This window comes from Pelobates fuscus, chromosome 5, assembly GCF_036172605.1.
Source record: "Pelobates fuscus isolate aPelFus1 chromosome 5, aPelFus1.pri, whole genome shotgun sequence".
Lineage (NCBI taxonomy): Eukaryota > Metazoa > Chordata > Amphibia > Anura > Pelobatidae > Pelobates > Pelobates fuscus.
In genome coordinates, this window is record NC_086321.1 from 262,183,345 (window position 1) to 262,206,585 (window position 23,241).

At 38.2% G+C, this 23,241-nt stretch overlaps 1 protein-coding gene across 1 annotated transcript; it reads left to right on the top strand.

The window, feature by feature from the left end:
• Positions 1 to 5,796: 5,796 nt before the first annotated feature.
• On the top strand, positions 5,797 to 21,963 carry LOC134611406 (thioredoxin-like). The gene is made up of 5 exons (XM_063455269.1): positions 5,797 to 5,945; positions 14,601 to 14,705; positions 15,948 to 16,007; positions 18,726 to 18,791; positions 21,632 to 21,963. The coding sequence occupies exons 1-5, from the start codon at positions 5,922 to 5,924 to the stop codon at positions 21,692 to 21,694; spliced, it is 318 nt and encodes a 105-aa protein (XP_063311339.1). The 5' UTR covers positions 5,797 to 5,921; the 3' UTR covers positions 21,695 to 21,963.
• Positions 21,964 to 23,241: the final 1,278 nt, after the last annotated feature.

The window sequence follows — 23,241 nt, forward strand, 5'->3', positions numbered from 1 at the left end:
CAAGGACACTCAAAAGCCTGCCATCCATGGATTCTGTCAGTGTTTTGATCTGTTCACCATCAACATTGCGTGCAGAAGCAACCACAGCCTAAAAGACACTGTTCAGAGAGGTGTACTGTTTTCCCTCCTTGTAAATCTCACATTTGATGATGGACCACAGGTTCTCAATGGGGTTCAGATCAGGTGAACAAGGAGGCCATATCATTAGATTTTCTTCTTTTATACCCTTTCTTGCCAGCCACGCTGTGGAGTACTTGGACGCGTGTGATGGAGCATTGTCCTGCATGAAAATCATGTTTTTCTTGAAGGATGCAGACTTCTTCCTGTACCACTGCTTGAAGAAGGTGTCTTCCAGAAACTGGCAGTAGGACTGGGAGTTGAGCTTGACTCCATCCTCAACCCGAAAAGGCCCCACAAGCTCATCTTTGATGATACCAGCCCAAACCAGTACTCCACCTCCACCTTGCTGGCGTCTGAGTCGGACTGGAGCTCTCTGCCCTTTACCAATCCAGCCACGGGCCCATCCATCTGGCCCATCAAGACTCACTCTCATTTCATCAGTCCATAAAACCTTAGAAAAATCAGTCTTGAGATATTTCTTGGCCCAGTCTTGACGTTTCAGCTTGTGTGTCTTGTTCAGTGGTGGTCGTCTTTCAGCCTTTCTTACCTTGGCCATGTCTCTGAGTATTGCACACCTTGTGCTTTTGGGCACTCCAGTGATGTTGCAGCTCTGAAATATGGCCAAACTGGTGGCAAGTGGCATCTTGGCAGCTGCACGCTTGACTTTTCTCAGTTCATGTGCAGTTATTTTGCGCCTTGGTTTTTCCACACGCTTCTTGCGACCCTGTTGACTATTTTGAATGAAACGCTTGATTGTTCGATGATCACGCTTCAGAAGCTTTGCAATTTTAAGAGTGCTGCATCCCTCTGCAAGATATCTTACTATTTTTGACTTTTCTGAGCCTGTCAAGTCCTTCTTTTGACCCATTTTGCCAAAGGAAAGGAAGTTGCCTAATAATTATACACACCTGATATAGGGTGTTGATGTCATTAGACCACACCCCTTCTCATTACAGAGATGCACATCACCTAATATGCTTAATTGGTAGTAGGCTTTCAAGCCTATACAGCTTGGAGTAAGACAACATGCATAAAGAGCATGATGTGGTCAAAATACTTATTTGCCTAATAATTCTGCACTCCCTGTATATGTTATATATACGGTTATAAAATTATTACAATAATACTATTTTTTGAAGGCGCACCCTTTCTTTATTGCTATTTTTCTTTTATCATATCTATTTTTGAGGGGATAAGAGGGGACCCCTCTACCTATAGGTGTGCTGCCTATACTCTCTCTATATCCTCTGTGGGTTGCTAGCGCTGTCCCTTATTCTGCTCATCTCATAGAATTGGAGCTCCGTGAACTACACACGAAGGGTGCGATACAACCCGTGCGCGAACGAGGGGGCTCCTTCAGCAACATGTTTCTCGTCCGTAAAACAAACAGAGATTTAAGACCGGTGATAAATTTAAGAGAGCTGAATGCCCACATTACCTACTGCCACAAACACTGGTGAATTTGATAAAGGAAATCTTCGACTACTGCCTCCCACGCAACATCACGATAAGTGCAGAACAACTACCAGGGGAGTCGAACATTACCGCAGATTGGAGAGACGCCAGCGACTGGCAATTGAACCCGCAGATATTCACCTACTTAAACGAACGGAAAGGGCCATTCCTACTGGATCTGTTTGCCTTACGCAACAACCATCAACTGCCACAGTTTTACAGTTGGCTTCCAGATCCGGAGTGCACGGTGGTGGACGCTTTCACCCAACACTAGCCGACACAAGGGGCTTATGCCTTTCCCCCATTCGCTATGATTGAGAGAGTTCTCCACCACATCCGGAGATTGGTAGTGAAGTTGACCCTTCTGACGCCCCTCTGGCCGAGCCAACCCTGGTTCCCAGACATCGAGATGTCCTGCGAGGATCCGATTCTTCTGCCGGATGACTCCACCCTGCTCAGGGATCCAGTAGGGAATTCACATCCTATGCTTCTGGACGGACGCCTGTCCTTGGCATCCTGGACGTCTGTCCTTGGCCCCTGGAACGCGAAAGAGCTACTTATCTGCACGGCGATCTTGGACCAGTTGGTGCGTGGGATGGGACCTGGTTTCCGATATCATGATCTTCCTCTCGTCAATCTTCGAGGAAGGTAAGTCGTATCGCACCATCAACGTCATCAGGTCCACTATATCGGCACCCCATATACCATCCCAAAGAAGAGCGGTCGGGCAGGATTCTCTGAACTGTCGACTACTATGGGGGCATCAAACTGAGACGACCTCCAGCACCTATATACCAACATCTATGGGATGTGGACATTGTACTCCGGTTCCTGAGGGGGTGGCCCCCTAACAAACTACTATCCTTAAGACAATTGATGACCAAGTTCACCTTCCTATTGTACCTGGTTTCATTTTGTCTCGGACATGGGGGCGTTCAATAAAGACACCTTTACTATCGACCCGGAAGGAGTCACATATCTCACGGCAGACTAAATCCGACTCGTTGTCGGTCTTCTATCCGTTCTTCACCTTGGACCCCCAACTTTGTGTGGTCAAGTCTTTGCAGGCATATGTGGCGGCAACAGAGATGTTACGCCCACCAACAGCCCGACAGCTATTGGTGTCATATGTTAACCCTTACGGTCCGGTTTCGGTCACCACACTGTCCAGATGGATTAGATGGCTCCTCTCCCTAGCCAGTATAGACCCGTCTTTTGGGCCGCACTCCGTATGAGGGACGGCGGGATCATCGGCTTTTATGGTAGGCGCATCTCTGTCGGACATCCTACAAGCGGCAGACTGGACCCACGAATCAACGTTTCGGACATTCTATTTCCGTCCGTCATCTAACGCCGTGTTCTCTCTTCTGCCTAAGCATTAAAATTGCAAAATATGAAGCCTTCTGTCATGTTGTAAAATTGAAGATTATGCTAGCGCAGTGTACTAATAATCTTAATTTTAATAATGACAGGAAGCAAGTATTTCCCCCCCCCCCCTTTCGACTTGATGTTCCCACCCTAGACTGAGGTAAGTTAAAATGAATGGCTACTTGTTACAAACGTCAGTGGCTAAGGTACTGAGTTTGCCTATTCCCTTTCCAATTGCTGAGCATGAGTGATTATAGCTGCAACTAGGGTGTAGAGGAATAGTAAAGATGAATGCAGTTTCCAAGACGAATCTCCCCAGCAAATAAAGGTTACTCAAGCATGAGCCTAGACTTCATGAAGGGTACAACAGGAATAATGTATTATTGATGCCACACTGGCTTTTATGGAAATCCTCCTGCAAGAGGACCTCCCACAGTAAACAAAAGTGACAACCAATCATAATACAGATTTACAGTAAAACCCTCCCTTCCTGCCTGGGAGATAAGTAGATAAAAATAAAGGATAACCCAATTATCTCCAGGCAAAGGACACACAATTTCCCCAAAACTTGGAACACCCCTTTACACACAAGGTATCCCCACAAATGTCCCGTGATAACCCTGACATGTACCGTGATAGCCCTGATCTGGGAGACCAACATATTCAAATTTCACCCAGATCGGTTCAGGGGTTCTCAAAAAGTTCACCGACCGCACATGAGGCTCCTGCCCAAAACAGTTCCATTAATTCAGTGTGTGCGGTCGGTCAATTTTGAAAAGTGCATAAAAACTAAAAAAAACACGGCTCATAAGAGCGATTGTTCCCCTTGTTGGTGGGAACCGAACTACCGAACAGCGCTCTCCTAGCTGTTCGGCAACAAAAGGAAGCAGGCGATCGAATGTTTTCAGCGGCGTTCGGGAAGTCGAGTGACCGATTTTAATTCCAGATACTCGACGACCAAGTCCCACTGCTCCCTTTCGTGCAAACAAGATGGCCGCCGTTTTCTCTTCCACGTGGCGTTTGACTATACAAACAGCGGCCGCCCAGAGAGCACTCAATTGACTGTTCCCTTTATAGATCATGAGCCAGGAGGGTGGTCTGCGTTCGGTAGTTTAATCTACAGAACCAATAAAACTTAAAAAAAACGAATGACAGAAGAAATCCCGAAATCAAGTCTATTTTCTTCACAGTACTAGTCTATATTTGGATTAAATCTATGTACTTGTATGAACTTTGGTACAATTGCAGTTGTTTATAACAATGTGGATTGATGCTATATGATAACATCTTATGGTTAGTTTAATTAATTACAACGGTTTCTATATAATCATAGACATCATTTTCATTTTGGTTCCGTATCACTAAAACTAGTCCATTTTCTTTCAGTTTAAAAAGTCATCTGAATCGCTGGGAGGATTCAATTCCCGTATCGTTTTCCAAGTTGGATCGGACATGTTATTCTTTGCCTTAGGGACTTGTGATGTCGCATTTGTCAAGAGGAAGTGATATGGATATGCTTATAGACGTATATACACTCTGACTACATTCTGATTGGTTCTTTATTTCAACAGTTTTTCTATGCTGCTATGGAGTTAGTAAAGAAAGTTTATGCAAAGTACTCGCCTCCTGTCATTATTCAAATTAAGATTATTAGTACACTGCGCTAGCCTAATCTTCAATTCACTTTTGATTTTGATATCATTGGGAATTTGTACCAATAGCGCTGAAACTGCACTATATAATCATGGTATCTGGCCATTTTTATAATCTAAATTTGTTACACTTATTGTAAGGGGGAAAAAATAGCATTTTTCTTTTATATTAAAAAAACACTCCAGGCAGCACCATAACCACTACAGCTTTATTATCTTGATTACAGTGCAGGAGTGCCCTGGCACCTTTTTCCCCCTCTTGTAAGGAGTCAACCCGCATTTGAATGCTTTGACAATTACTTCCGTATAAGTTGAGAGCGGTCAGATCTACCAAAACCTGCTAAGAAACTTCTGGCTCTTCTGCAGTAGTAGTGGAGACAGGGAGCAGTACTTGCTGGTCCCCAGGTAACATGTCAAAGCATTAAAAAAACGGTCTGACTCTGGAGACAATGGGAGAAGGTTGATCCTGCAAGATAAAATATACGGTCCAATAATTCTCATTCACCCAATAATGTCTAGAAAGGATGAAAAAACAAGTTCATTATGTAAATTTATAACACTTTCATTTTTCTGTTTTTTCACTCAGCATTCTATTCACAGCCACTGTTTCATCATACAATTATGTGTTAGCATTACACCCCTGCTTTTATGTACATGTTATAGAAATATATTTTCCAAACAAAAAAGCCATTTCAAGTAAAAAAAAAAAAATTATCAGGAGCTTGTTAAATGGTAGTTTGTGTCACATTATATAAATAGATACCAATGACTGGCATCACAGAGCTCAGCAGGGTGTGAATCACACATACAGTCAGCCTACACTTTGTGATCAATGAATGACACAGACAGCCCCTCCAGCTCCTGACACGGCGATCGGCCGGATAGCGGCTAACTCCTTCCGTAGCCCCGCCCACAACCCGTTACACGGACCGTTAGCCGCTCCTCCCTCCTTCCCTCCAGTCCCGGCGGCCCACGCTTCTCGACCTGGCCACTCCTCTTCCGATAACATGCCGACATATTATTTCCCTGAAGCTTCCCCTGAAGCGCACGCCTTCTGGGATACACCATCCCTTCACCGCACCGCCCCACCCGGCCACCATTGTCCGCCAACTATTCAATGTGCTGTCGCGCGACACTGCTGCCCCGCCCATTACTATACAAGCCACGCCCATTTGGGGGGGACATAGTGTTTTTTTCTAAGTAAGCCCCGCCCCCTGACTCCTCCTTGCTGTGCTTGCCCTAGGTTAGGCTCTGTCTCCCTGTCCGCATTGTAACCACACGTTATCCTGCTCTCTGTACCCCCACAGCCATCGCTCAACCGACAGCATGGTCCGACACGTCGAGAGCCTGGTAAGTCCATCTCTGCTGGATGCAGACCTTGTCTGTGGGCATGAGGCCTGCATTGACATGAATAGAGGTTATTTTGTTTGTATTTATTCTGTGTGTTTAACAGTGTCTTACTATACGTTGCAGCAATACAACACATCCCTATGAGAAACGTGCTCACAAGTAGTATTGTTTGATATAATACATTTGTTATAATAAAGTTTATACATAGTGCTGCCTTACATCTCAACAAGAACATTCTAAACAGAAAGGGAGGAATAACTAACTGTTCTTTTCATGTTAGATAACTCTGTGTGTTTTATATAACTTCATTATTATTATTATTATTATTAATTCTTGCCTCTATATGTTTCAAATACAAGGAAGGTTGGGGGATCAGCCAGACTGACTGATACGTTCTTGCACAAGTTTGAAGTGTCCAGTAATTAAATTTTTTTTTTACAAATAATTCCATATTTTATAAAGCAGTCTGAATCTCTACCCATAGAGAACTATTGGACATGCTCAGAGTGCCAGTGTGTATAATTTAAAGGCGCTGTATTGTCAGATAATGGGCCAAACCATTCAATGTGACAAGATGTCCAAAGGTTTCTAGAAGAGGCCCTGCTTAAGTAACAGTATGTAAATGCAGGGCCTATTGCCAACATTCCTTGTGACATGTTAAACATCTGACTGATTATGTAAAGCTTTCTGATTGGATAAAAAAAAAAAAAAAAATCTTACTTGTATTCTCTGGAAATCTTAAAGGTGATCTCCTCTTTCTAGCTTGCAAAAGAGAAAATCAATTGCATTAACTATTAACCCTCAGTCTTCTGCAATGCAATCTTAACTGAACAAAACATTTGCTATACTATGTAAATAAGACCAGTATTCCTTCTTCTAACACAGTGAAACTTATATTTCCAGCCAAATGCCTCTAGTATCCTACTCTTGTTTCTTAAAAAAAAAAAGAAATACACCACCATCATCACTTGGTTTTGTAAATAGTAATGATTTTTGAAGTTGTAATGGTTTTTTGAGTACCCCTAGACAGCATCAGAATTAAACCTAAGGATCAAGTATCACCGGTTGAGGAACAGTTTTGCATGTATTATGTCACGTAAATACATATTTATTATGGGAAGCTTGCAACAGCAAACAGACTAGTGCCTCATTGTTTGCATAGTGCCTGAGAGCAGGTGTGTATAGCATGACATTTAAACTAATTCAAAATGTATGCTTAAAGTTTGTCTGTGGTTAAAGCAGCACTGCTCTGTTTTTTTTTTTTTCTTTTCATAAAGGTAGAATATTTTTGACAAACTTGTGTGTATTTATAAATATAATGTATACATGTTGCATTTATATACATACAGATCCGCACTCCTGTTAAGTCCAGATATACCCAGGGCACACATTGTATTGAAGAAGAAAACACCGGAACACTTGGGTGGAGATTTATCAAACTGTCTTGATCAGTTAAGTGGGAACGCATTGGAAGTAGGCACATTCCAATGGCGATTACTACACTTTTGTAGTTTGATCCTCTTTTTAAAAAAACAATACCTTGATAAATCTTTCTCACTGTTTCTACTTCATGCAGCTTTTCTGATGCAAAGTGCAGGGCTTATAGCAATGATTGAAAGTTGGCCAAGCTGTGGAGGAACTCTATTCCAGGATAGAGCTAGACATAGCATTGTGGATTTCTACACTTATTTTTCAGGCCTTGCAAACACATTTGTTAAATATAAAGAATTGGCGAATATAATCTTAAATACTCAGAAGTAACCGTTCCTCCTAAAATAAAAACTGTCACTTCTGTATTATTTTCAAAATCATTTTTTTGTAATGCACTGTTTTATAGAACAGCCTGGAGTTTGGACATGTTAAAAATGTGCCGTGACTTCCTGTGCAAAGTTGTGTGTAGGGAAATCATGGCAAGACGATGCCACACATGTTTGTTTGCAGCACACAAATGGGGAATATTAGAAATGCAAAACAGGTATTTTTTTGGTTGGTAAGTGTGGTGAGCCATTGTATTGGTTTCCATGGTGACTGGTCCTTATGTGCTACTTTGCCCCCAGAATAGCACCGAGTTTTCCCTTGATAAGTCCACGTACATGTTTCACATTCATTTGTGTAAAAGTAGTGATGGCCGGCAGTGCCCTAGAACACCGGTTTCTATTTCAAAATGCCTGTGTAATCGACATGAAATCATATCTAAACAAACTCTTAACTATATACCCTGTACAAAGGTGAGTAAAACTTAACACAAAAAGCTGACCATTAGTTTAAAAATGTCAGAAATATATTGAACAGAATTCCTGCTAAATGTAAGCAGATCTGCTGAGTCACTATGAATGGCCATCTCTAGTAGGCTGTGGTTACACAATCCTAATAAACCACCTGTCTTTAAATCACGCATTTTATGTTCTCTTTTGAAAGGAAAAATCATAATGTTTAAAACACACACATTATTTACAATGTTTTATGCAGCTTGTAATGTCTGTAGAAATTACTAGAATAATTGCAATCTCCACCTGTCGTTCTTAAATACCATATTCCCTAACAATTCATTCTCCCAGTTTATCCTTTGGGTGTATTCCTCTAAGACAAAATGCTGCAGGGCGTTGTCAGTGCCGTTAAACTCCCAGCATAGACGCATATGAATGGTCTGGAAAGCCACAATATGCAAATAGTTGAAGCCTAAAAGCACTCAGGAGATTGCAGGTTGTACCAAAAGCATTCGAGTAATGCCTCTAGCCGAATCCTCCAGATTAGCAAAGCTTTGCTGTGACTTTAGTCCATGTGCTCCAAAATCCTGCATTAATGACTGTAAACATTGGAGATTTTTTTTTTTCCCCTAGATGAGCAATTGACCCAAGTCTTGAAATTATGTTGTCAATTCACTACAACAAATTATAGTTAAATCTCAGTCAATTAAAATATTGAAAATATTATTTCCTGTATTTAACTTGCCCCTCCACGGTGCTTAGACATGTTTTAATATTTTTATAAAGAGCTACGTTTTTCATGGCCAAAGTAGGATTTAAAATGTCAATGTCTATTTTCCCTTTTATGTTTGCATAGTTATAACTGATCATTTCACTTTAGTGTGTCAACTATCTTCAGTTAAATAAGGTGGCATCTATGAACAAATTAAAGTTTTTTTTTTTTGCTCAGTTCAGTGTCTTTGGGGCAAGAACTTTTCACACCTTCCGACATGGCACAGGTTAATCATCTCAAATTTATAATGTCTACTCCTAGCTGAACATAAAAAAAAAAAAAAAAATATATATATATATATATATATATTTTTTTTTTTTCTGCCCCTACATTGTCCATATTCTGCAATCGGTGCCATCCAGTGAAAGGGTTTATGTTGCCATTTTCTATAACTATGAATTAGCAGCTTAGCTGCATTAGCCACAATTCTGAGGATTCAAAGTTAACTCATAAATGCTTAAAGTGATGAAGAGGTGTTTCTAAACAAAGTGTGCAACTAAGCTACTAATAAATACAGTTGGCAGGTTTATTTTACTTTTCCTCCTAGTTTAAGGTTGTCAGATGAGTAAAACATTAAAGATAAATGATACAATCTGGAATGAACATCACTGGAAATCTGCAGTTGCAATATCAGTTATGCCTGTAAATTACTATTGCAATGCATTGGGAAGTGAAAAAAGGAATTGCTTCACTTTAAGTACACTTTCGTTTTACATGCATCCTCTGGTCCCATTATGTACTTAAAAGTGGGGTATGCCTGTATATCTGATGGCAGTGCCCATGGCCAGATGCTTTCACATACCTGATCTAGCATGTAAAATTTAAAGTCGAACAATTCATCTTTAGATTGTCTAGTCATTTTCTGATCCCATTGAAATAACAAGCACTGTAAATCACAGGTCTTGATGTGGCAGAGTTAATTTAATGTGGACCCTTAGTGATTGACACTTTTTTTGGATAGAAATTGTAAGGTGACAAATCTACTTATGTGGATCAGGACAAGAGGGCAGCAGATAGCGAGAAATGCTTATCTAATGCTGTCGATTTTTAGTACTGATGTTTCTTTCATTTCTCACAGAAAGCTACAGGACTTTCACCACATAAGTGGAAGTAGCAGGAGTGGGTTCATTTTATTTATTTTAAAGGGGAGCATATAGTTCTAAATATAATGGTTATTTTGGAACTCTTCTATATGCATATATTTATTAAAATCCTATGCTACTAGCCAGACCCTAAAAGTTATTAGCCATTGCAAGACTGTAGGGGCTATGGCACCCTCATCAGGGGGTGAATTTAGACTTGCCATGGATATATTTCACTCGCTAGAGGCAAGTAAAAAAAAAAAAAAAGTGTGTGTGTGTGTATGCATACATGTACTTTTTTTTTTTGTGTGTGTGGAGGGGAGTATAAGGCTATAAAAACAACCAATATGTCAATTTGGCTAGGAGTATGCATATCCTTCTGTTAGGGCTTCAAGCAAATATACAAATTGATAAGCTACTCCTAAAGGTGGATAAAACAAAACTAAACCATGATCCAGACAAAAGTTCTGAAGCCCTGGTTTACATTTAATCAACTAGCAACTCCTTCAGCATATAAAGGATTTAAATTTTTAATCAAGTTGCAAACGTCACTCAAGCAGTTAGATCCACACTTTTTAGGCTCAGTTTAAATCTATACATTGTAGCAAATATATCTTGCTGAAACAATTTTTTATATACAGTGCATATATTATACTTATATGCTTTAATGGCAAAACAAAAATGCAACTTTAGACAGCTGTTATTTGTTTTAAATAGTAACAAAAAGCTTATCTATGAGTCATTTCTTGCAACACTGTAATCAGGGTTCTGTTTAAAAGTAAATTGCTTAATGTCCAGTGATGACTAACTTAAAGGCACAGGCCTTTTGTAATAGTAGTAGCTGTACATATTTTTGGTTTTGTGCAGTATTTAAAATCTTCTACAGTGCAATACATCTGTGTGTCAGTCCTGCCGCTGAATTACAGGGAAATTAACGCTTTTACTAGTATACGTACTGGGTGAAAGGGAGCGCAAGAATCTCCCCAACACCCGAATATTATATTATAAATCAATATATTTATAACCCTGATAAGTTCTTTTAAAAAGTATGACTGCTGCGATTGGCTTATTCTATAATGTTGTAATGCTTACATATATTGATATGGAGCACAACTGCAAATCTCTTAGGACTTAGATTGTTGACTAGGATACTTAGAGAATAGAATAGGAACTGTGTATTCAATTATGGATAGTACAGGTACTGTATCTTTAATTACTTTGCTGTTTGTTTAAACGGAGTAAGCAGCTTCTGACATGCATGCAATATAGCACATTGGAGTTTGCAAGTTTTATGGAAACGGAGGAAATTAGAAATGAAGTTGAAGCAGGAGTGATTCGTTTTGGAGTTAGAGAGAGCAGGCCTGAGAGCAGGCTTTAGCATGAATGCTTAGCGGATTTGAGAGCAGGCTGTAGCAGGAATGCTTAGCGGGCTTGAGAGCAGGTAAACTCCTATTACAGATATAACAATTGACTTAGCTTCCAAGGTTGAAAATTCAGGTTCCCGGAGTTCTCCTCCTGGGAGGGAAGTTTCTCAAACAGGATGAGGAAGGTCCAGATACTAGCCGTGGTCGAGGAGAGGAGAAGGAGGGTATGTAGATTTCCAGTCCGGTTCGGTTCACAAGTAGAGGTTGCAGAGAATCTTTAGCCGGTTTGATATCGCGGTAACGCTGTTCAATAATCCAGCATCTTGTATCTGGCGCGGTCGCATTATGTAGCGTGGAGAAGGGGGTGTGGCTAAGCTCCGTCAACCCGGAAGAGACCAGGAATTACCGGTAGTTAAGGCATGACAAATGTGGACATAGCTATACTGCTGTTGGGAAGTTTTTTGTTTTTGTTTCAAAATTATCTTTATTAAGTAAATATATGTTGTACATTACCAATTAGAATGTTACAGATGAAAAGGATACATTTGGCAAGTCTAGTCAAAGGTGTGAAGACGTGTCACAAAAATTATCATAATTACATTATGTTGTTAAATATACATTGCATAACATAGAGTAAAAGACCAGATATAGATGACTGTATTAAAGAATATAAAAATATAAAATATATCCACCAATTCGCCTCAAACATAGTTAAGTTGTACAGACTTCTGAAAAGTTAGATTTGCAGTCGGCGTGATGTTTCTGCGTGTTGGTCAATAGTTTATTGATTATATGATCATACATTGCATAAGCCTGCCACAACGTCAATGTACCCCATCTTTCCTATATATATTTGGGAGTCTAGCCAACTCCTTGGTTTTGCACCCCTCCCTGTTACAGGTGCCTCATCTCAGGACCCTATTTAAGCCTTGTACTGCAGAGAGCCTAAGATGGAATTTTTTCCCAAGTAAGTGGTTAATCTCATAAGAGCAGACATTAGACTGTGAGAGTGGGACCTGCCAAAGATGGGGTACATTGACGTTGTGGCAGGCTTATGCAATGTATGATCATATAATGTAACTAAATCCCCATTTTTTTTGCCTAGATTAGGTGTTTTTTTTAAAAAAAAACTTTTACAAACTAATAAAATCTGTCAACATTGAAGTTGCTGTTTAGTAGATAGGAGAGTGCGCTGGATCTTGTGTATTTATTATATATATATATATATATATATATATATATATATATATATATATATATATATATATATATACGTATTATATCTATATATACCTATATATAATATATGTATATATATCATATATATAATGTCATACTAAGTGTATTTTTATATTTATATATACGTATATTAATATAAAAATACACTTATATTTAAATTACACACGAATATATACAATATATATAATAACTATATATATATATATATATATATATATATATATATATGGTGTGTATATATATATATAATTATAAAATACAAATAATATGTTAATAAAATAAATAACAAAAATTAAAAAACAATTATATATATATGCAATTTTATTCTAACAGTATTTTGATATTGATATATATATTTATATCAAAATACACTTAGAATGTAATGATATATATATCTATGTATAAATAAAAATAATACGAAATATACATATGTCCACATACATAATTACATAAATAATTTCATAAATATGCACGTAGACGTCAAATATATAAATATGTATATATATTAAAATTCTACGTGCATATTTATGTAATATTTTTACCTAATTAAGTAATTTTAATGATTGCAATTTGAGGGACCTGCCTGCCAACCCAGGCCAAAAGTCCAGATAATTTAATTTGCTAGCACTGTGTTTAACCCTGTAACTTTCTATGACACCCTAAATCCTGTACATTGGGGGTACTGTTTTACTCGGGAGACTTTACTGAACACAAATATTAGTGTTTCAAAACAGTAAAACATATCACAGCGATGATATTGTCAGTGAAATTGACTTTTTTTGCATTTTTCACACACAAACAGCGCTTTCACTGAGGATATTATTGCTGTGATATATTTTACTGTTCTGATACACTAATATTTGTGTTCAGCGAAGTCTCCTGAGTATTACAGTACCCCACATGTAGAGGTTTTATAGTTTTTGTGAAAGTTACAAGGTCAAATATAAGGCTTGATTTTACTTTTTTTTTTTATTGAAATTTGTCAGATTGGTTAGGTTGCCTTTGAGAGCGTATGGTAGCCAAGGAATGAGAATTAGCCCCATGATGGCATACCATTTGCAAAAGAAGACAACCCAAGGTATTGCAAATGGGGTATGTTCAGCCTTTTTTAGTAGCCACTTAGTCACAAACACCGGCCAAAGTTAGCGTTTTTTGCATTTTTAACACACAAACAAATATAAATGCTAACTTTGGCCAGTGTTTGTGACTAGGTGGCTACTAAAAAAGACTGGACATACCCCATTTTGAATACCCTGGGTTGTCTACTTTAAAAAATATGTACATGTTAGGTGTGTTTCGGGGATTTATGACAGATAATGGTGTAACAATGTCACTATTGATACATTTAAAATATATATATATATATATATATATATATATATATATATATATATATATTGAAACAGCAATTTCCTACTTGTATTTATAGGCCTATAACTTGCAAAAAAAAGCAATAAAGCATGTAAACACTGGGTGTTTTTAAACTCGGGACAAAATTTTGAATCTACTTAGCAGTTTTTTTCATTAGCTTTTGTAGATAAGTAAAAGATTTTCCAAGTAAAAGTCCAAAAACATGTTTTTTTTTTTTTTGTTTTTTTTTTCACCATATTTTATTATTTTTTTTAAATACAATATATGACATAATATAAATACTGGCATGTAAAGAAAGCCCTTCTTGTCGTGAAAAAAACAATATATAACTTGTATGGGAACCGTAAATGAGAGAGTGGAAAATTACAGCTAAACACAAACACCACAAAAGTGTTAAAACTGCTCTGGTCCTTAATGTACAAACATCGCAAAAACAGGCCGGTCCTTAAGGGGTTAACATGCATACATAGGCAATCCACAAGAAACAAATATTTATTCTAAGGTGAGAAAGGAGTATAGTAATCATTGTGCATTCAAATGTATTTTGACTCTGTGGTCACCATGACAAAAAATGCATTCATGTTGTAAGGATGTACAAAAAGTGTGTCTGCTCTTTTTAGGATGAATTCAAGGCTTGTCTCGCAGAGGCTGGTGGAAAGCTCGTAGTTATTGATTTCACAGCAACCTGGTGTGGACCCTGCAAAATGATTGCCCCTTTCTTTGAAGTAAGTTTAAAAATAAATAATAATAATCTTGATAAATGATTTTCATTGTGTTTTTTTACAATTCTAAAATAACTGGAGTGTATGTGTTCATTAAATGCATGCAAATATGACTATATGTCTGCACCTTGATGTGTATATAGATTATAAGCAGACTCATTTCATTCTTATATACTTAGTTCTCTGTTCATTACTCTTTAATTTTCATATAGCCAACTATCCTATGAATCACACTAAATCAGCGGTTCCAAATCCAGTACTGGAACGGAATTGAGACATTTGTAAATTTTAGACTGTTAGTGATTCTTGAGCACTGAGTTGAGTAACACTGTCCTAACGGTTGCAGTTGCTTGCTTTATATCAAGTGCTTCTCTGCATTAAGCATTGGATTGGCAGATAACATCAATTTCTGTGCATACCTCATATACTCAATGTTGCTTCGAGGTAGAAAATCTAGGATGGTCAGATTGTGATCAGTGAAGGTCGTGTAGCTTTTGAATTAGAATCTCCGTTCTCTTTTGCTCACATTTTACCGATGTAGCACATGGGTTTATTTTTTTTTTGAGCTGCTGATAAAATATAACTTATACTTGAACAAAAAAGTGGAGATGTAGTACATTTATGTGTGTCTGTATATATATATATATATATATATATATATATATATATATATATATATATATATATATTCTTTCATTACACAAATCAAGGGGGAAAAGCTGTGTTCATTTAATCACCCCTCCCTCTTTTCTGTTTATCACACATCTAATTATACACAAGAGGCTAATGCACATCTATGTACTGATGTGCATGCATTTTTTTGTTTGTGTTACAAAATATGGTAGGCATTCTTTTAGACATCCATATTTTAATGCCAGTGCTTGAAGTTAGGGTCCCTGTTAAACTGCACCACATTAATAGATTACCGCAAGTAGAGATGCTCAGCACATCATACAGATAGGTGATTTGTTTGGCCATCAAGATAAAAGGGCAATGTTTCCAAACATATACACCTTCTTTGTGCATATTAAGTAAAGGTTGACTTAACATTTTTTTTTTTTTTTTTTAAAGCTCTTTAATTCTTCACCTCTCTTTTTGGTTTATTGATAAATGATTTGACCCTGTCGGTCTTTGATAACTTGTTTGCTCTACAAAAATGTTTTATTCAGAGAGTGCATAGTTTCATGCTAGCCAATAAAAACACCAAAATTGATCATAATTAAGTCTTTTTTTTTTTTCCTCTAGAAACTGAGCCAGCAATATCCAAATGTTGTATTTCTTAAAGTGGACGTGGATGATGCACAGGTAAAATAATCATATATTTTTTTTTTTTTTTTTTTTAATATATACTTCTACATTAAGTATGTACTTTGAACCTCACTCTGCTTTGTGAAGACAAGAATGAACATACGGTTTCTTTAAAAAAATAAAAATAAAAATCTTTTCAAGACTTGTAATGTATAAATTTATTTACCAAGTTAATAATTTAAAGGATCCTTTTACCAACATCAAAATGGTTTGTATTATTAAACCCTTTTAAGTAGTAGTGGGAGTCAGCATAAAATCGAAAAATTTGCTTATTTGCATAGATTTTATGGTGTCTAAAGTATCAGACAGGATTCTCATTTCCAGGTTGCTTGGAGTTTGGCTGGACATGCACACATAACTGTGTAGAACTCTCTGTTCTACCTGGTTATGCTGGTGGCTGCACCCAGTCTGGCAGACTAAACCATGAACCAATTGTGTAATCTCATATAAGATCAGTAAATATGCAGGGTTTGTGACAAAAAAAAATATGAACACTAACTTTGACCTGGGTTTGTGACTAAGTGGCTACTAAATTAGACTGGACATACCCCATGTTGAATTCTCTGGATTGTCTACTTTTGCAAATGTTATTCCATGATGGAGTTAATTTTCATTCCTTAGCTGCCATACAGTCTCAAACACAATATAGGCCTAACAAACCAATCTGGCAAATTTCAATGTGTTAAAACTGAAATGGGCAAGCCCCATATTTGAAACTGTAACTTTCAAAAACACTATGAAACCTGTACCATGTGTGCTTTATTGCAGTTAAAGTAAACCGTATTCTGGCATTAATAGTTACAATGCAACGCAGAACTAATCTGTGGACTACTTTTCCTTATGTATACTAGTCAAGTTGACAAATATTGACAATTGGCGAAACTTAAGCACAGTTCTGTTTCAGTTTATAATCCAATTTAACCACAATCAATCAAGAGGAGATGGAAGATTAGTAAGCTATATCAAATGTTCTGGGATACATCATTCAGCTGTGTTGTGGTGAACAATACAAAAGAAAGTAAAACTTGGACATAAAAAAACTTGGCCATGCAGAGTCAAATCATACTTCCCCATGTAAATACTTTTGAAAAGTGAAACTTCCTCAAAATACTCACCCGTTAAACTGATTGATAGGGAAAAAAAGAAAGGAGCAGATGGACTCATGGGCATCTTGCACAGTAACCACCACTACAATTAGGTGTAAAAGAATATGGTGCTTGGAGTATCCCTTTTAACTCCTTTTTTGCAAAATATACATATATGGTTGTTGAAATTTATGTTCCATAATCCTTTGTGGGTAACTTGTGAATGTATCCCCTAACCACTTCCTGTGAACTTTATCTGGCAGGTGTGGATAGTTCACTGTACTTAAAGGGAAACTATAGTGCCAGCACTATAGCTCCACCCACCCACCCAGATGGGGCACTACATATCACATCTGTTAGACAGCCACTAGAGCTGGAGTTAACACACAAAGCCGATTATTGCAGTTTCTTAAAAACTGCAATATTTACCTTTGCAGGATTAAGGGATCTGGGAATATGCACCCAGACCACTTTAATGAGTTGAAGTGGGCTGGGTGTCTATAGTGTACAGTTTTAAAGGACCACTGTAGTGTCAGGAAATCAAACTAGTTTTCCTGGCACTATATAATACTTAGCCCCCTGCCCCTAACCTCAGGGCCCCGCTCCCGCTGGGCTGAAGGGATTAAAACCCCTTCAACCACTTACCTTAATGCACCGCCGGGCTCCCGAGCCGCGCACGCATTAAAAACGCCCATAGAAAATAATTTCTCAATGCTTTCCTATGGACAGTCTGAGAGTCGCAGAAGCACCTTTAGCGGCTGTCAGGGAGACAGCCACTAGAGGCTGGATTAACCCTGCAATGTAAACAGCATATTCTCTGAAACTATGTTTACATCTGAAGGGTTAAAATCTGGGGGACCTGGCACCCAGACCACTTCATTGAGCTGAAGTGGTCTGAGTGACTATAGTGGTCCTGATTTTAATTTTGTGAAAGCCCAGTTATGTTGTATCACTAAGTTAGTTTTTAAGGAAAATAGTTCTTTGGATGTTGGGTCAGTAACTATTTTGTAAAAAAACCTTAATATTTACATTTACTCTCAAATTGATTCACGCACTACTGAAATAACGGTCTTTTTCTTGAAAGTCTTGTAATCAGGAAGAGTAACATTGCCCAATTTTTACACCCCCATGTTGCATGCCTTTCCTAATTTCTTAATGCTTTGTTTTTCTAAAACCACTTTAGTTATTTTGGTTTGTTGCAAAATGCCACTCTTGGCAGTCCCAGCTAATTTCAGCAAAGTTTTAATGTCTTTTTTTGCACCCATTTTAATGTATATATTTAGAGTATTTTAACTGAAAATCCTTCAAAGCAATCTCCAAGTGAGTGGCAATTGTTGTTATGCTGTATCTCAACATTGGTTAACTTCAACAGTAATATCTAGAATCATGCATTATTTAGACACGGTAATAAGTTGTTTCCTTTGGCACTACATTCCTGGTATAGTAAAGATCTGTTGGGTAATTTGCAAAGTTAATTTTAATTCAAGTGATCTTCTATGTGGGCAGTGGGTAACATGACAGAATTTGGGAGCACTACATACCTCCTCCATATCTTTGCATTTTTTCCTGTAAAAAAATAATCACAATATCTTTTCTTTTTAAATAGTGGATTTATTTGTCTCTCTTTCAGGATGTGGCTGCTCATTGTGATATCAAATGTATGCCAACTTTCCATTTCTACAAAAACAATGAAAAGGTATGCAGCTTATTTATTTTGTTTTTTTTAATGTTTTTTTATTTTTTTAACTTGTTTTATATAGGCACTATTTGGCCTTTGCTGTTCAGAGTTTAGGTTTATGTGTAGTTTTTTTTTTTTTTCTCAACAAAACCGTTATGAGATGGCACTCACTCCTAAATACAATAATTCCACAAGCATGGCTGCTTAAATATCCGCAATATATAATTCAACAAAGTAAAACAAAATATTGACATTAACAGGCCACAAGAAAAATGAACAATGTTTTTTATTCAATTACAAGTAGTAGCAGGTTAGTCAGGGTTCAAGACAAATGCCTACCAAAACATTAAGTAAATATATACCAGGCAAAACATTAAGGACCAAACTTCTGGAATAAAAGGGAATCATGACATGTCATGTGTCCTTAAGGGGTTAAAACTAAATTGATTGCTGACTTACTCTATAACTCTGTGTGTACCACATGCCAAAAAAACAGGAATGGGAACCGGAAGCAGCTCAAAGACACTTGTATAACAATTAATTTCACTCATGTGTGTTCCTGAATGTTTTCACCCATTAAACACCATAACCACCATAAACCCCACAAAGCGCTGCAGCTTGTTTGGGGTCTCTCTGTCCTCCACCCATCCTGGACTCAAGACCAGGATCCAGCTTGCAGTGGGTAGACCTCTCCTAGTCCAGAGAATGAAGCAGGCTGCTCATATAAGAGCAAGTGTTGTGATCCAAGGGAGTATAGTGATTATAGCAAGCCACAGAGTGTGAATATAGCTCTCCAATCCCCCAAACATGAACCCAGACTTCATGAAGGGTAAAACAAATCTCGTTTAATGGTATCCACAACTGACCTTTTATGAAAATCCCTATGCAAGTGGAACTCCCCCCTGGACCTGGCCGTAAACCACAGTAGAAACAAATACACAATCACATCGGCTCTCATACAAAAGAACACTCATACAAAATAGGTCAATCCCTCTCCTATGCTTGGGAGATACTTGAGTCAAGCACTAGACTAAACTCCATTATCTCCAAACACAAAAAACACACATTTTTACAAACACCCCAAAAGTACCTTAAAACACACAAAATCCCACAAAAGTTACATCCCCTGATAGCCCTGATCTGGGTGACCAACATATCCAAAAATCACCTAGATCAGTTCAGGGGTTCAGGAATTTCCTGGAAGTCATAATTTGACCGACCGACTGCATGGTCCCATGCCCAAAACCGTTCCAGAGAATCAGGGCTTGCGGTCGGTCTAGTTCAGTAGTTTAAAAACGAAGAAACTACCGAACAGAGTCAATCGTCTTACCCTGGAGCTTGATCCCCTTGTTCGTGGGAACGTTTCCACCGAACAGCGCTTTACTAAGTGTTGTGGAACCGAACGCAGGCGATGCTGGAAGTCCAGCGGTGTTCAGGAGTTTCTGTGTCCGTTTTCAGTTCCATGAGATTCATGTCCAAACACCGCTGCCTGCGTTCATGCGAACAAGATGGCCGCCACCTCGTGATCGTCCATAGGAATTGCGGCCACCCAGACGAACACTTAGAACACTGCTGTGGAAATTGCTACAAAGTAGCAATTAGGCTTAACAAGCTCCAGGGTGGTCTCTGGTTCGTGCGGCTGTTCGGTTCCTGAACCAAGTCTGTTTACGTAATTTTTTTTAAAGGGCCCATAGTCTTTTGGTAAGATGCTGGCCAGCAGGCCCCTCCAAGAACACTTGACGAGGCTCACTTTGTCACATTCAGCTACTTCGCAACCTGCAAAAAAAAGAACAAAATAAAACAAATCGTGTGTGTATATAATATCTTTATCTACACATACTGCAACATGTATATTATTGCCATTCTAATGAATTGATATTGCCACTCTCTAAACCTGGAAAAATATAATTTAATTTGTCAAAGCAGCATTCACCTCTGTGTTTTGCTCTTTTATGCCCACGCGCCACAACCACAACAGCTTACTGTACCATTGAACGTTCTCAAACAGTTTGACTTCTTACCTGGGATCAGTCATGTGGCACTTCCTACCTCCACTACAGTCGCAGATAGCCAGGCAATAGAATAAGCTGCAACATCTTGGCTGAAAGCTCTCAGGTAATGGAGGTGGGAAATGGTGCACTGCGGACCACAAGAAACAAGTCAAACCTCTCAAACTAGACTCCTTACAATAATGGGAAGGAGGGGCAAGGGCACTCCTGGCACCATAACCACTACAGCAATTGCTGCATGGTTGTTCCTTTAAACACCCAGTAGAGTAAAGTGCTTGGTACACATGTTTTTCATTATAGCCTAGTTTAATAAAACAGAAATGCTAATTGTTCCAATTTAATTAACTCCTTTGTAATCAAAGACTTATTGTGTAATGCTTACTTACTTTTGCACTTAATGAACAACAACAATGTAAACTGCCAAAGCAAATGGGTGCCCTCTGTCCTAGGTCAACTGGCAGCTGTAGTGACCCTCAGAACATCGTAGCATGTATGGCAATATTTCTGCATGTTTCGAGCATGAGACCTCCAGAAATGCCTGCAGCAGCTGGTATTGGATCACTGTGACAAGCTGCAGGTATTCTTTGTACCCGATACAGATGAGATCAATGTGCACACCGCTTTTCAGTAGTAAAAAAAAAAAAAAACCTGTAAGAAGGCTAAAGATAGTTGGTGTTTATGTACCCCCAGTATTCTGCTAGTCCAATTTCCATCATCTCTGTGAAGACAAATTGTTCCTATGTATTATTTTTATGTATTTAATAATCTACCTCCATTCACTGCTTTTGGCTTTGCAAGTTTTGGTATTTGGGCTATCTTTTTTTTTTAATTTTATTATTTATTTTGCAGATACACGAGTTTAGTGGAGCTAACCAGGCAAGCCTAGAGCAGAAGGTGAAAGAATTGAGTTAAATGGAAGAAAATACGTTGGAAATCTACTTCTGTGCTTTATATTTCTAAATGCCATATCCATATTGTAATTTGAAATCCTTTTTAAATGAAACGTGTATTTATCAATACACTTTCAACATATCCTGATCTATATATTCTGCAGAACAATTGTAGAAAACTACCAACCATGTAACCTCTTCATATCAGTGTATGTTATCTTTAAAGAGCCTTAGTATGCATCAGCCTGTATATCTCTAGAATGGAACTTTATTAAATTAAAATGCAATACAGTGTAATGTCTTTCATGTGTTCATTGGTAAACCTCTACATTAGCAGGATGCTTGGCCTCGGTGGAAGGTATGCTGTCCACAAATGTGGTATCTTTTATTTTTTTATTTACGGTTTCTTAAATTAGAATTGTTGTACACAGGTACAGGTACTGTAACACTGCATTCCCCCAAACCAACACAACTTTTCAATACATATAAAGCTTTTCACATGCTGACAACTCTGTAGTAGTCTTCCGTGGTTTAGTTTACAACTAGATTGAGGTTCTCTGGTGGTAAAACAACATTGTGCAAGATAAAAAGCCTTGTTCACTTTATAATATGTATGCATGAGTTGTTTTGTAAACCTGTAGACATTTTAAGCTATTTAATGGGACATTATAGGCACAAAGACCACTTAATCTCAATGAATTGTTCTGGGTGCAGTGCATCTGTCATTTTAGCCATGCAATGTAATTGGGCAATGTTTTCATTGCAGGCTAAACACAAATAGTGGCTGGCTTCCTGATAGCCACAAGAGGTGCTTCCACTGTGAGAACCAAGACTCTGCTCTCACAGGTAGGCATCTCTAATGTATCTCATAGAGAGAATTGTATTGGAGTAACAAAATGGCACTGGCTTTTTTTGTCCTCAACTTGAGGAGCATTTGATTGGACAACAGGATGAGAGGTGGATCAAGGCAGCTGCAGGGACTGGAGCCTGGCACGGGGAAAATAGTGAATTTTGTCATTTGGTGGGGGGAGCTTAGGGCTAAATCTAAATGGTAAGGAGAATACAGGTTTGTATTCCTAACACTGAAAGGATCCATTTAAAAGAAATGTAAGCACAATAACAACTTTATCGAAATACAGTTATGGTGCACAAGGTCCGTGGCTCTTTCTTACCATTAGGAGTTAAAACATTCACAAACTGTTTAACCCGAAAGTCTACTCTTTAGCGTAATTTTTCATTGTGTCTGTCCATATCTGATTTTAGAAAATTAGCTTGAGGAAGCAAAGACTGCTGCTGGGCAGGAGCACCACAGGTAACTGATGCTCTGACACTCAGTGGCTCACCATTCATGGAAAAAATGTATATATAATTTTTAAACAGTTTTCTTTATGGTGCCAAAACTGTTCCTGAATTAGTTGACTAATTTATTTTTCCAGTTCTCCTTTTTAGTCAACATGTTTTATAGAGTGTAGTGCATTTGCTTACATCTCCCTGCCACCCCTCCCAGTCCACAGTGATGTAAGCTTTCATCTATAATGAGCTCATATCACCTGCTGTACCTGACAATCC